The sequence below is a fragment of the Pleurodeles waltl genome, chromosome 10 (genome assembly GCF_031143425.1).
Source record: "Pleurodeles waltl isolate 20211129_DDA chromosome 10, aPleWal1.hap1.20221129, whole genome shotgun sequence".
NCBI classification, from domain to species: Eukaryota; Metazoa; Chordata; class Amphibia; order Caudata; family Salamandridae; genus Pleurodeles; species Pleurodeles waltl.
The window spans coordinates 111368570-111382063 of record NC_090449.1 but is presented as its reverse complement, the minus strand read 5'-3'; the positions used below and the strand labels follow the sequence as shown (position 1 = coordinate 111382063).

Sequence of the window (13494 nt, the reverse complement as noted above, 5' to 3'; positions counted from 1 at the left end):
CACACCAATTTAGAAAAATAACAAGTATGTTGGGTGGGCTGTGTACGGGGCAAGGTCCAAGCCCACACCAACAGGTCACACCGGGTGGCACTGTGGCGGCAGGGTGCAGAGGTGCAGTACAGCGTCAGGTGCCCAATGTTAGTCAGTGGAGATTGGTCCAGTTAAAAAGAAGCTGCAGATTTGGACATGGCGTTCAGTCGAAGAGAATCAGCAGGTGGATTCAAGTCTTGAGATGCTTAGAGATGTGGGGACACTTTAGGGCCGCTTCTTCACCGGTCAGGGCAACGGGTGCAGAGGTGTCCTGAGGCATCAGCTTTTCTCCACAGTGAGCTCTCTCGTTTGAGGTTGCCTTCGGGCAGAGACTACAGGTGCCGTCAGGAAGTCCACAGTGGGCAAGTCCAAGGTGGGCTCTGTCTCTGGAGGCCTGAGGAACCATGATGGCACCGTTCTCCCACTTCAACTCAGGCTAGGTGGAACGGGTGCAGTGGTGTTTTCTGGGGTCTGTTTTTTGCAGTCTGGAGTCCTCTTAAGTCTTTTGGGGTGCCTGCTGCTACACGGGAGTCCCTGGCTCTTCTTTAAAGGCAGGCAGTCCTCCCAGGCTTTTGGAGGCACAGCAGCTTGCAGGACGAGTCGACTTTGGCGCAAAAAGGCAGGAACAGCAGACAGCCCTGCAGGGCTGGGGCCAAGTCAGATGCTTCTTCCTTAGTCTTTGCTTTTGCGTCTCTTGGGTGTCCTTCTTCTTTGTAGGTCAGCAGGAAGCTGATTTGCTGATGACAGGGGCTCCCCTAAATACAGAATTTATGTTCATTTAGGAGAGTGTAGGGTAGTAGCCAGTGGGCTACCTACCCCTGGGGTCACTACACCCCCTATATGAGCTCTTCCTGTGGGAAGTGGGCATAACTCTGTCCCAGAGTTCCTTAGTCTGCCAACACCAAGATGACAGATTTCTAAATGTTTTGTCCACATGAGGCAGTTTCACATTAGGGGTGGGACTGACTTGAGGGATGGACACACCTCTCTGAATCCTAAATTTCCTGTCTGTCCCGGTGCCAAATGGGCCCTGGGGCAGGAGGGGGTCTGCATCTCTCCTTTGAGGGAAGGCAGATCTGCATACCAAAGGCGGTGGACTTCTTTCAAGCCCCCTGCCTTGGATTGCAGATTTGCAGGTCATCCTGTTGGCTGGGGTGTGTAAATACCTCTCCCAGAGCAGGCTTTGTCTCTGACCGCCTGAGAGCAAAGGCTCTCACCCTTTGGGGTCAGAAGCATGTCTGGAGGTGGCAGGTTGGCTAAAACTATTCAGTCCTCACACGGTTAGTGGGCAGGTTTTCAGGGAGCACCTCTAAGGTGCCCTCTAGGTTCATGTATCAATAAATCCATCACTGGAATTAGTGAGGGTTTAGTAATATGAGATGTTTGATACCAAACATCAATTTTTTCAGTGAAGCCATAGAACTCAAATTGACCAGTGTCTAGCACACGTACTTAAAATGGCTTCCCTGTTCACTCACTATGTATAAGAATCGACGACGACATAGCAGGGGCATATCAGCTTTTGCAGTAATGCCCTCACATGTAAGGTAATGCACCTTGCCTTTAGGGCTGAAAGGCCTGCTCTTGTGGTGGCTTACATAGATTGCATGCAGTGTTAACGGACAGGGCACACTGTGTGCTGTGTCGTGTTTTAATTTTTAGCTGCACCAAGACAGGCAGCCTGAAGTGACAGTCTACATGTACTAGGTAAGGGGTCCTTTAGTGTGGCAAAATACATGCTGCAGCCCTTGGGGACCCTCTTTGGTACCCATGCCCTAGGTACCAGGGATACCGTTTACTAGGGAATTAGAGGGAGGACAAAGGTATTACCAACTGGGGAAGAATTGCACAGTTTTAGGGAAAGAGATTTGGCACTGGGTACCTTGGTTCCAGGAACCCAGTGCACCTTCAGTCAAAATTGCATCCGATACCAGGCAGAAAGTGGGGGTGACCATGTCAAAAAGCGACACTTTCCTAAAAGCAGCCAGTTGAATGGTCTATCACATCCAGTTTGCTGTTTTATGGGATTTCATGAATTGTTTGATTTTATTAGTTGGTAATTCCAACTTTTGAACGGAAATCACCCAGAGACATTATCTAGAAATATTTATTTTTGCCTGAGGCACATTAGTTTAGCCATGGGTTAGGTAAAATAGTTTATGGTTTGAGGTGCTTCACAAAAATCCTTAGGAGTTGACATGAAAATCTTTGGAAACCGTTGATATGTATGCGTTCTCCAATTGTTACGTCTGAGGATAGTCCTCAGGCAAACAAACTGCAGAAGCACATGAAAATATTTTCTGGCGGTGTGGCATCCTATTTGTCTTGGTATACAAATCCTTCCCCTCGACCCATATATATTATTTGCCTACTCACTCCATGCCCAAGCTGTATGTACAAAACGTTGGCATGAAAAACCATTACGAAGTTTTTGTGACTAACCATAATCAGAACTTTTTGATGGATCCTCTCACCTCCCTGTTGCTCATCCAGTGAGAAAACCCATATTTCCAATTTAACTGAAAAATTATCGTGGGCTGTGAAAAATCCACCATACTTGCTGATTTTCCATAGTCATTAGATGCATTTGTAAACATTGATGTATGTAGATCCAGATTCTGTAAATCGGGATCTACCATTTGCATTCTCAAAAAACACTAATCACGCACCAAGGCTCAACATGGGTTTGCAAAAAGCTTGTGTATTGGTCACAAACAGAAGTTACTGCACAGACTCTGGAACATTTGTAATGTGACCATAGGGTACTGCTGAAGATTAGAGTTAAAACTGAACTTTGAAGGGATTGCCTGATGGTTCACTGTTTGCACCCACTCTTTTTATACAAGGGAAACATGATTACTGATAGGAATCAACTTTCAGCCCAAGACCTTGCTTTGCAACCCTTGGACTTGTAATGTGCTCTTCTGGTTTCATTACAGGGAACAGCCCACACCCCTCGATGGCTGAAGACGAAGATTGCCAAACAGAGCTTCTAATAGCAGAGGAGAAAATGAGTCCAGATCAAGAAGGCCAGCTCATGCCACGGTATATTCTTGTATTTAATCTGACACACTGAAACGCCAAGGTAGCACACATACTCTGTTGATATAGAGTGTCTGATTATGAATTCCACATTGTTAATGACTGAATATGAATCTGCCTTCGGTTGCCACTTGGTGCTTTGGGTAGTACAAATTAAAACATATGATAGAATAAGAAGATGGCCCACTGTTCCAACAATGTAATGTCTTTAAATCGTCTGCAGTGGCTAGATCCAAAGACCTGTGCAATGGGAAATAGATGATACATTTCACTGGAAAACTATGGCTTTAATGAATGAAAGATTCTGCAAAAGAATGTTTGTGATTAACATTTCATTTCTATTCATTGTTGATTTCCAAAATGTTTTAGTGACCACTGTACCAAAAAGTAAAAAGTCGTTCCCCTTAAACTAACACTTTGGTTTCCTTTTCAGTACAAAGACTCTGGTTTGTAAAAATCATGTGAACTTCTTTGATATTCATCTATACGTGCAATATCTCTGCCTGTGCTGGAATCTGGGAATGGCTTAGCCCCATCCTTGAGCCCACAGTGCACTGTATTGTCCGCTATCTCTAGTTCATTTTTGTTCTATGGACCAACTGCCTCTCTAAATCCCATCTAAACCCTTCCCTCCACTTTCTGCTCTCCACACTTGCTCCTCACAAGCATCTATTGCCACTACCAACATCCTACAGTTGAATAAAACATAATTCACAACATAACAAATATAATTTAACCCAATGGGAATGCCCTTTTCCCCACTAACACTACCAACTAAAAACCTAATTGATCAAGCATACCCTTGTGTTTCATTCATTGGCAGGCCAAAACGTATCACGCTTGAGCAGGTAGCCATCATCCTTACTCACATTCTTATTTTAACAAGAGTATCGACAACTCAGTCCCAATGTAGCATACAAAAGTGTGTATATATAAGAAACTGATGAACAGGGGAGCACATTAGAAACCGCCACTCAACGTGGTTGGTCTTGAGTGTGTCCTCTTCATCGGTTTCCTTTACAGAGCTGTGCCATTTTTTGGGGGATGGCATGCTTCAGGGGAATGATTGTTGGGAGGATTTATTTCTCACTACCACTGAAGCATAAGTCTACTCCCAGTGAGGCATCGGTTGTGTCTAGGCTGATTTCCAATCACATGCTCTGTCATACTCCTCATCTTGTCTTGCATCTTTTTGAAGCTTGGAAAGGTGGGCGACTCAACACTGATAAGGTTTTCACACTACAAGCAACATTTGTAACATAAAGTGACAGTTTTGATGGCCACTTCATCAAAGTGCTGGACCAGTGAAGGTCAGGCTGTATATTCAAACAAGTGCTACTCATTTTCTGACATAATAATGTCCCTTTTCGAACACAACAAAAAAGGGCAATGTTGGGGTCATTAAGGCGTGATAGCGAATTAGATGAAATATGACTAATAGGATAGGCACTCTTCTAACTGTAAAGATTACTAAATGCATTTTTGTTCACTCTTGAAAGTTTTAACTGAAATGGTCCTGCAATTGTGCTTCCAATATTATTATATACACCACTTGTAAAAAACCTGCTATCTATGCGGTTTACAAGTGTAGGGGTACACTATGCAGATAGTACATCGACCCTTACTGGTTTACAGAGGTTAAGGTAATAACCCTAGATGCTCTCTTTTGTGGTAGTGTTGGTGATAGTTTAGGCTTATTAGAGGGTAGTGCTAAGCATTTGTTGAACACACAGATTCAATAAATGACACACACACTCAAGAAGAAACTCTAGACCAATTTGAGAAAAACAGTACAAATGTTTATATTCATTTAGGCACCAAGATCTACAAGATCAGGTGAGTACTTTTCAAGTTAGCAATTTTAATAAATGCAGAATATACAACTGTCCGATCCGAGGCATAAACCTTGAATGCAGTAATGTTATCCTATGGGGAAAACATACACTGCATAGGATCACTTGCAATTGACTTACAGGACTATTCTTCTTGACTTAAGGTAAGTAGGGCCAAGGTCTCTAGAACCACCAGTAGTTTTGGGGTACATGCCCTGGTGGGTCCGGGTGCAGCAGAGCTCCTAGCAATGGTAGCATTGGACGCTATTTGTTGAAGGCAATAGGAGAAGTACCCGGAAGAAAAGAGCTGCAAGTGAGAACTGGGTGACCAGTCTGCCTGAACCCAAAGGAGGGGATCCCAATCCTTTAGGATCTCACCTCCGCAGAGACACCGGCGGTTTCAGTGGCCCCAGGCTGGGGGTCTCAGATGCATAGGTGTTTTATATAGCAGGTTGGCGAGTTTGAGACTCTCACTGTGCTTGGGGGACCTGCAGAAGATGGGAACGAAACACACCGGAACGACATCTGGTCTGGAGCTGGCCTCTGTTGAAGTTCCTCGCGTGCAGGTAAGTTTTTACAGCAGTGGTGTTCTGGCTGAACACAAACATGCTTGGTACTTGTGACTGGTGGTGGTACTCTGGGTATTGGGGCAGAAAGGGTCCAGGCAGCCTCAGCTTCTTGAAGACTGGATGGATTGACAGGGTTGCACCCTTGGACACTCGGATCCTCCTTCTGGCGAGATGCTTCCTTGGTGGACCTGATGGTTGGTACAATGGAGAACCGGACAGTTGTGGTTGGTGCCTGCTACTGCAGGGAAGTGGCTCCTCCAATCCATGGGAGATGGTGGCTGGTTGGCGAAGTGCTGGCATGCCTCTGAGGCTTGGAGGATACACAGCTCTTTACAGTTGTTGCGACTGGAGCAGGTAGGCGCGGTGTAGCACCAAAATCCATACCAAGTCCTTTTTTCTTTCATTGGTCGGCTCTTCTTTGTCCTTTTTAGTCAGTCAAATCTGAGTTGCTAGTGCCAGGGGGCTAGCTTAATACTCATTCCGGAGGGGGGGGGGGGTATGCATTGTTCCTGCCCTCCTGAGTGCATGGGCGTCAGAAATGCATCTGTGGTGGCAGGCTGGACGAAACCAGTTAGCCAGCACACTAGAGAATTAGGAAGGTTTCAGGGGGCATCTCTAATGTGCCCTCTGCATGCATGCCATAATAAATCCAGTACTGGCATCAATACAGATTTATTCAGAAAAGAGTTTGATACTAAACACCATAGGTTCTGTGAAGCAATTATGTAGCTGGTTAACTGTTTTTGACCAGTATCCGGTACATACCTTAAGATGGATACCTTCTCAAATGTAATATCTAGCAATAGTACTAGACATTACAGGAGCAAATCTGCTCATACAGTTATGAAGCTATAATGCACCCTTCCTTAAAGCTTCAAGGCCTGCTGTAGGAGTGACTTGCATATAGCCAATGCAGCTTCTTTAGCATGGCATTCGCGAGTGTGCCATGACTTATTTTAAAACATGGTTTGCACCATGTCATGCAGCCTGCAGTGTCAATCTGTGTTTAATATGTGTGTTTGTCTCTTAGGGTGCAATAAGGTATACCTCTCTAATGTCCATGGCAATTGGGTTACAATTACACAATACTTAGTGTTAGGGGAAGAGCACTGGCACTGAGATCTGGTTAGCAGGAAAAACAAGCTTCTAACAACTAAAAAGGGGGCAAAAAGTGCGGGAGGGCATCTGCAAAAAGAAGGCCAGTTTCCTACTTAGACAAAAAATTGCCTGCTCTTAATCTTTGTAAGAAACAATTGGGAGGAGATCTAAGATTCTGAATCTTTTACAGTCTGTAGGACACTAGTAGAAATGTAATGGTCTTAATGATATGGTAATTTGAAGTCTGCTGTAAGCATTTTTGACTGACTTAGAGTGAAAAGTTTGGTTCTAATTGTTGCAGCATTGGGTGGATCAACAGAATATTTGATAAGCATCAGCTATTGAGAGAAAAAAAGACTTGGAGAGGGTTGTTAGTTACGTTGCGTGAACAGAAAGTGGGTTGATGTCTATTTTGTCCCAGCGTGTTTCTTAAGTGTTGGAGGAGCTGACGCAAAGAGGTGGGGTAATGTATTTGGTATGGTGTTGAAATTTAGAAACGGGTTGGATGATGAAAAGACATCGGGCAGAATAGCTTCTCATGTCCATCATAGGCATCATAGGAAGAATGCGTAAAAAGTGATGTCATGCTGATATTTGACTCCAGGTAATCTCTGCTTGCTGGATCCTGGCATGATTGAACAGTGCGGTAGACTTTGTGGGCAGGAAGAGATGATCTTACTGATATTATGGTGATACCAGAAGTTAAGGAACTCTTTGAAGGCAGTCCTTGTGAGTACAGGAGAAAAGATAGCGGAGTCTATTCCTGGTGACCACTTTTTTCTATGTGTTTTTAAAAAAAAACTTTTCTCAAGGTTCCACTTTCATAGCAGACATTATACATTTCTTTATGGTCAACACTCAAAGTGCATCTGCGAGCTGGCAGCCAAACTCTATATCAACAAGCACAAGAAACTTGGTTGGTCCCACTCTTAAGTTGTGAGTGTGCTCCCTGTCCCGTTCACATCATTCAGTTGAATCCAAATCAGATGTAAGGGATAAACCAAAGAAAAAGAACAAACATAGGAAAAAAAGCTCTTTGAAGTCCAGAGGCTCCTGCTCCAGGGTCACATAGTCTGCATTCAAGGAACCCGGCTTTGGACCTCAAGTCAAATCCAATACACCCTAAGTTGCTCCAGCCATCAAAAATCCACAGGAAATTGCAGAATTTAAAGACACCGTGCTGCAGCTGTTTGATGATTCTGGGCCTTCTGAAGTGCCTTTGGGCTCCATGGATGGCCTTGAGTTGGACACTGATGGGCTTCTCTGTTTAGTTCTCTATCTATGCTGGCTCCTGCCTCAGCAGCCCCTGTGACTGACCCAGCTCCAGTGATGATTCCATGGCCAGCTTTCCCTGTTTAGCATTATACTATCATCAGCGGCTAACCTCAGGTTGCCGAAAACTTTGTGCCATTCCCTCGCCTCTAAAGCAATACTTCTGAGGGTGCAGACTCAGTTCAGGCCACAATGCTGGACAAGACCTTGAGCAAGTTTAACTAGTAGTAATGATGATGATAAAGAGGCAGGTCTCTTTCTTCTCATTAGTCAGATTCTGTCTTATTTATTGTCTGACATAATGCTAGTCACTTTACATTTCAGGCTCCAGAAGAAGAAAGTGCTTCATTTCCAGTGGTGGTTCTTAGGGCTGCAGAAGTCCTGGAATTACCTCTCCCTCCAGGCAAAACAGGGCCTAGCGTGATAATGGAGGTTTTGTTGCCTGAGCCTTTGACTTATTAACTCTTGCTGCCCATTACCAAGACCCTGACTGATCCAATTACAGTGCTGTGGGCAGAAACCATTCGACCTTGCCTGTGAGTCCGTGTAATGTGCGAAAAGCCCACCCTGCGTCAGGTGACCCAAAATTCTTGACCCACATCCAACCTCTGAGAGCCTCATAGTTTAGGCTTCCATTAGCAAAGTTGATCTGAGGTCCTTCTCTATTTCCCCATCTTTCACAGAACAAAAAAATAGATGTTCTGACCAAGAACTTTTCTCATCAACCAGCCTGGCATTATGCTTCCTGAATGTGGTTTTCTTCCTGGTTCGTTGCACCTTTGTCCTTTGGGACATTGCATATTAAGGTTTTACCTGCATTGCATGAGTATTACATCTACCTTTACAATACAAGGTGGTCAAGATACTACAAAGTGCATATTAATGGCTGGTCTTGAGTCAGCCTGGATGCACTCCACTAGATTTTCAGGAGACATTCAAGTCTCCCTTACGGGCATGCCATTTGATGCCTCAGTCTTTGGTGAGAAAGCAAATGCTGCTCTTGAGCATTTTAAATGCAGCAGAGCTAATGCTCACTAGCTTGGGAATGCTCTCCCCTGCTTGTCAGGTTCACAAGCAGTTCACGGAGTTCAGAGGTTATTCAAGAGGTCACTCGCATTGTCAGACACTTTTTGCAGCCTGTCCAGAAGCCAGTGCAAACATTTTCTAGGGGCAGGGGCTGTAGCAGGGGCCTGGTCATTAGCAGTAGTCCTCCTCTTCCTCTAGCCCCACACATCGTCACCAACTCCAGAACTTTTTAACTTCCTCTCCAAAGACAATTTGGGACCAGTGGAAAGTCGATCCAGCATAACCTTCCTTTCCAACAGTAGATTACACTGGACAGGGAATCATTCAGATTGTTTAACTTGGTTATGCCCTTTCCATTTTGGACAGTCCCCGTAAGTTCCCCCCAGCATTCACTCAGAGGTCAGTAGTTCTTGCTGCTATCCTCTCCAGGGAGGTGCTGTTCTTTCTCACTAATGGTGCAATCAAAGTTGTCCCCAAGATGTTGGATTTGGTTGAAGAAGGATGGGAGCCTTAGATTGATCTTTGAGCTCAGGATGCTTACATCATTCCTCAAAAAGGAAAAGTTGAAAATCATGACTCTCAAGCAGGTTCAGCTGAACAAGGACTCCTACTTTCACATTCTAATCCTGATAGTCCCACATAAACTATTTCTGCTTTTCAGTTTGCCGGCCAGCCTTTATGACTGATAGCCCCTCAAATTTTCCGATGGTTATGTTGATGACTATTCCCTGTCTTCTCAGATTGGGAGATGCATGTATATCTCCATACATCAATAACTTAGTGTTGAAGGCAGGTTCACCTTATCCTGTCTCGGACCACATTCAGACAAAGGTGTTGTTTCTGTCTAATCTGGGGTTTTCCATCAATCCTAGTTTAAACCTTTCAGTTCCCTTAATTGTCCCATTCTGGATACTGTTGCTCTGAAGGCTTTTACTTTTCCTCAGTCGTTCTGGGACATTTATGGTATCATCTCCGTATTTCTTCTGAGAGTTACTGTCCCAGCCTTGAAAGTTCTGAAACTGTTTGGTCTTCTAACATCCTTCTGGTGTCCCATGCTCGTTGGCACATGCAGGACTTTATTTAAATCTGTGGCTGTGGTAGGCCCAGCATTGGGATCATCAGTCTATCAAAATCTGCATCTCCTCGGCGATGAAGTGGCATAAGACTGCAGTGGTGGATGATGGATGCTAGCCTGATTAATGTACATTTTTTCTCACCATGTCATCTGGACGTCACAGTGGTAACTGATGCACCTATATAAGTGGGAAGGTCACCTCTTCTAATGGAACATCATCATCACAGAACTCATTTGAAGCTGACAGACAACATGACCACTGTGTGATACAGCAAAAAGAAGGGCTGAGTGGGGTCTCGTGCCCTATGTATGGCTATGGTGATGGCTGGCTCTTCACTGGATCACCCTGATAGTCCTTCATCTGAGGAGATGAGCAGCAGGTTTCTTTGTACTGATCACAAGTGTCTGCACCCAGTGAGGCGCACCCTTGGTAGACTTATTCACTATTAATGAAACCACTCAATGTCTGGCCTTCAGTGCTTAAGGAGGTATTCCTAGTTGTATGCTCTGATTTGCGCTCTCAGGGCAGCAATTTGTGCCTTTCAAAATTGCTACTTTTCAACTAGTCCTAAAAATACTTGGGGAATTTATAACTGTACCCAAATATTCCAGGACGGGAGTTGGAATACTAAATAAGCCTCCTGGACTATATAGGGAAAAGTTGCTTTTTCCCCAAATATTCTAGGTCTGCAGTTCAAATAGTAATTTTGAACTTCCAGGTTGCCATGCCCATAGTTCAAGACAAGAAACACAAACAAGTCCCTTGCTTGTCTCTAGATGACTCATTCTGCCTTCGGTGGCACTCCGGCTTAAATGTATTCTCATCTCTTCTGCTGATCTCAGTTGAGGGGCGGGGAACAGGGTGGAGTGGGAAATGAAAGTAAGGCAGGGCAGAATGTAGCCGGTTCAAATAGTCCTGAATTAGGTCAGAATGGCCTTGTACCTTGAACTGCTGATCATGGGCATCTGCCTTCCATTTAATCTTCCTCTTCAAGAGGATCTATTGTCCCAACAGCAGGCCATGGTGCGCCACCCAAACTTCCACAATCCACATCTGCGTGCGTGTAAATAAAGAGGAAACAATTGAAAGAGTATGACTTGTTTCCATCGGAAGTAGTGGATATTGTGGCATCCACCTCCCTTATACCAGCTTAGTTTATTCAGATTGTTAGGCCAGATATATCACCTGGTGTGAGTAGAAACAAGTTGATTCACTCCAGCTTTAACTCCTAGGGGTTCAAGGCTTTCCTTTAATTACAATTAAAGGCTACTTATAGAACCTTTCAGCCTTCCTTTGTTTACGTCATCAACTTTCGTTGTTCAGGTCACCCATTGTTATGCTTTTTTGTAATAAGACTCTTTCCTCCAGCTCTCTTTATCAAGCTGCAGTGGGGCATTTATTGTTTCTGATGTTATTATTGTGTATTTCCTTTCAGCCTCTTCAAGCCTGTATTCTATGTTTGGTGACTTTGGAGGCTATGTTCTAATAGCACTCACTTTGGCATGTCACGTCATCTAATTGCAAGCATTGTGAATTCAGCCATTGTATATTGGTTTCTTTCTTTACAAGCTGGTTCTTAGCACACACGCATGAATGATGTCAACCATTCATTTGGTGCAGTTGATGACGTTACACATATTCGTCTCTCTGCCACTTCCCCTCCAAGGAGAAGGAAGGGCTACACCTGTTGAGTCCTTGATGGCCTCTTAGATTCTGCATTGATAGGACTAAAAATAGGACCCATGCCTAAAGACCATGCCTGCAATTTTGGCATCACCCTCAACAGCAAACTCTCCATGAAACATCAGGTCAACGTCGTCTCCTCAGCATGCTTCCACGCTCTCCGCATGCTCCGCAAGATGTTCAAGTGGCTCCCCATCAACACCAGGAAGACAGTGATGCAGGCCCTCATCACCAGCCGACTGGACTGCGGTAATACGCTGTATGCAGACATCACCACCGAACTCATGCAAGGACTCCAGACAATCCAGAATGCGGCCGCCAGACTGATCCTCAACCTGCCCAAGAGAACCCACATCTCCCAGCATCTGAAGGACCTCCACTGGCTCCCGATCCAGAAGAGATGCCAATTCAAACTCCTGACCCATGCCTACAAGGCCCTACACCACCAGGGACCTGCCTACTTGAACCACAGCCTGCTTTTTCCACCGACCGCCAAGGAACCTCCGCTCCTCACACCACACTCTCACACAGATACCTTGCATACGCCGAAGCTGCTCTGGAGAACGCGCCTTCTCCCATCTCGCCACCAAAGCCTGGAACTCCCTCCCCTTCCACCTTCGAACCGTACCCTCACTGACCCATTTCAGGAAGGGGCTCAAGACCCCTTCGATTAATACCTGCTGCAAGAACATAAATACCCCTCTCGGGTTACAAGCCGCGCTGTACCAGTACGACCTGATTGATTGAAGGAGTGTTCAGGTCAGACTTTAGGACCAAAATCATCTACATGAGGATTAAATAAAATTGAATTTTCAAGTATGCCCTTTGAGGCCCCATTGGACCAATCATCGTTCTCCTTCATAAACTCGCTCAGAAGAGGAATACCTTCTATTTTGAAATGATAGAGGATACATCCATTGGATTCTTGAATGTTCATCACCAGTCTGAAATCATGACCTTTCTTTTGAATGATATTGAAGCAAAACCCTCTGAGGTGTGGAGTAGAACAGATAGTTCCTTGGAACTGTGACGATTGCATTGATAAAGTCTTTCTCTTATAGGGAACAATTCAGAGGCTGGGTGGAGATTTTTGTGTTAGAATTTTGTAAAACTCAAAAGTGGAATTGTTTCCAGAACTCTAGCATCTTCTGTCAGTATGTGACAAACCATCAAACTCCGTCCCTCGGTATTATATGTGAAAGGGAATGATATTTACCTTAGAAGGCCGGGGTTGAATTGAAGTTTGCAGGACCTCCGCCACATGGGATCAGTTCTTAACAGGAGGGATTGGCGACTGTCTGCGGAAATGGTGCATATACCATTGCCAAGTAGCCTATGGCTGTTTGAGCCCAAATAGCTAGATAATTATGATCGATACTCAAGCCATCATCTTTTGCTTGGTAAGTCAAGTCTAGGATTTTTGCCAGAGGTTCTGACAGGTCTAATAACTTGTCTTTACAGTTCCTCCATGACTTGTCATTTCCCTTTTTGTGGTCCTTTGTAAATTTTTTCTTGAAGGTGAGCCTGTTCTGATCTATGCTTAGGGTGTCCGCCACTTTACCTTTTAACAATGTTCTTGGACATTCAGACCTAAGCCTACTGAATCCTTCCTTGTCAAAAGTCTTCCTGGGGTGGGGTTGGGAACAGAACCCATTCCACTGACTTTGGGTTCACATTGTCTTATGGACTAAATGATGATATGTGAGCTTAATCTTCGAGGAGCTGTGTGAGCTGATTATTTCTATCCATCCAAGGTGCTCGCTTGCCTTTGCTGCTTCGGCTGTCAGTTTTCTGGACTTTTTGGAGTCCGATAGCTGTGAATTTTCTGAATTGGTGTCAGAGTCAGCTTTGCCCAATGAACTGTGC

General features: G+C 44.7%; 1 protein-coding gene across 1 annotated transcript in view; it reads left to right on the top strand.

Annotated features, from left to right (window-relative positions):
• The window catches only part of INTS1 (integrator complex subunit 1), a 494737-nt gene that overhangs the window by 43064 nt on the left and 438179 nt on the right, over positions 1-13494 (top strand). The window contains exon 7 of the mRNA XM_069209905.1: positions 2970-3075. Coding sequence (XP_069066006.1) covers positions 2970-3075 — 106 coding nt within the window. The remainder of the gene's footprint in view (positions 1-2969; positions 3076-13494) is intronic.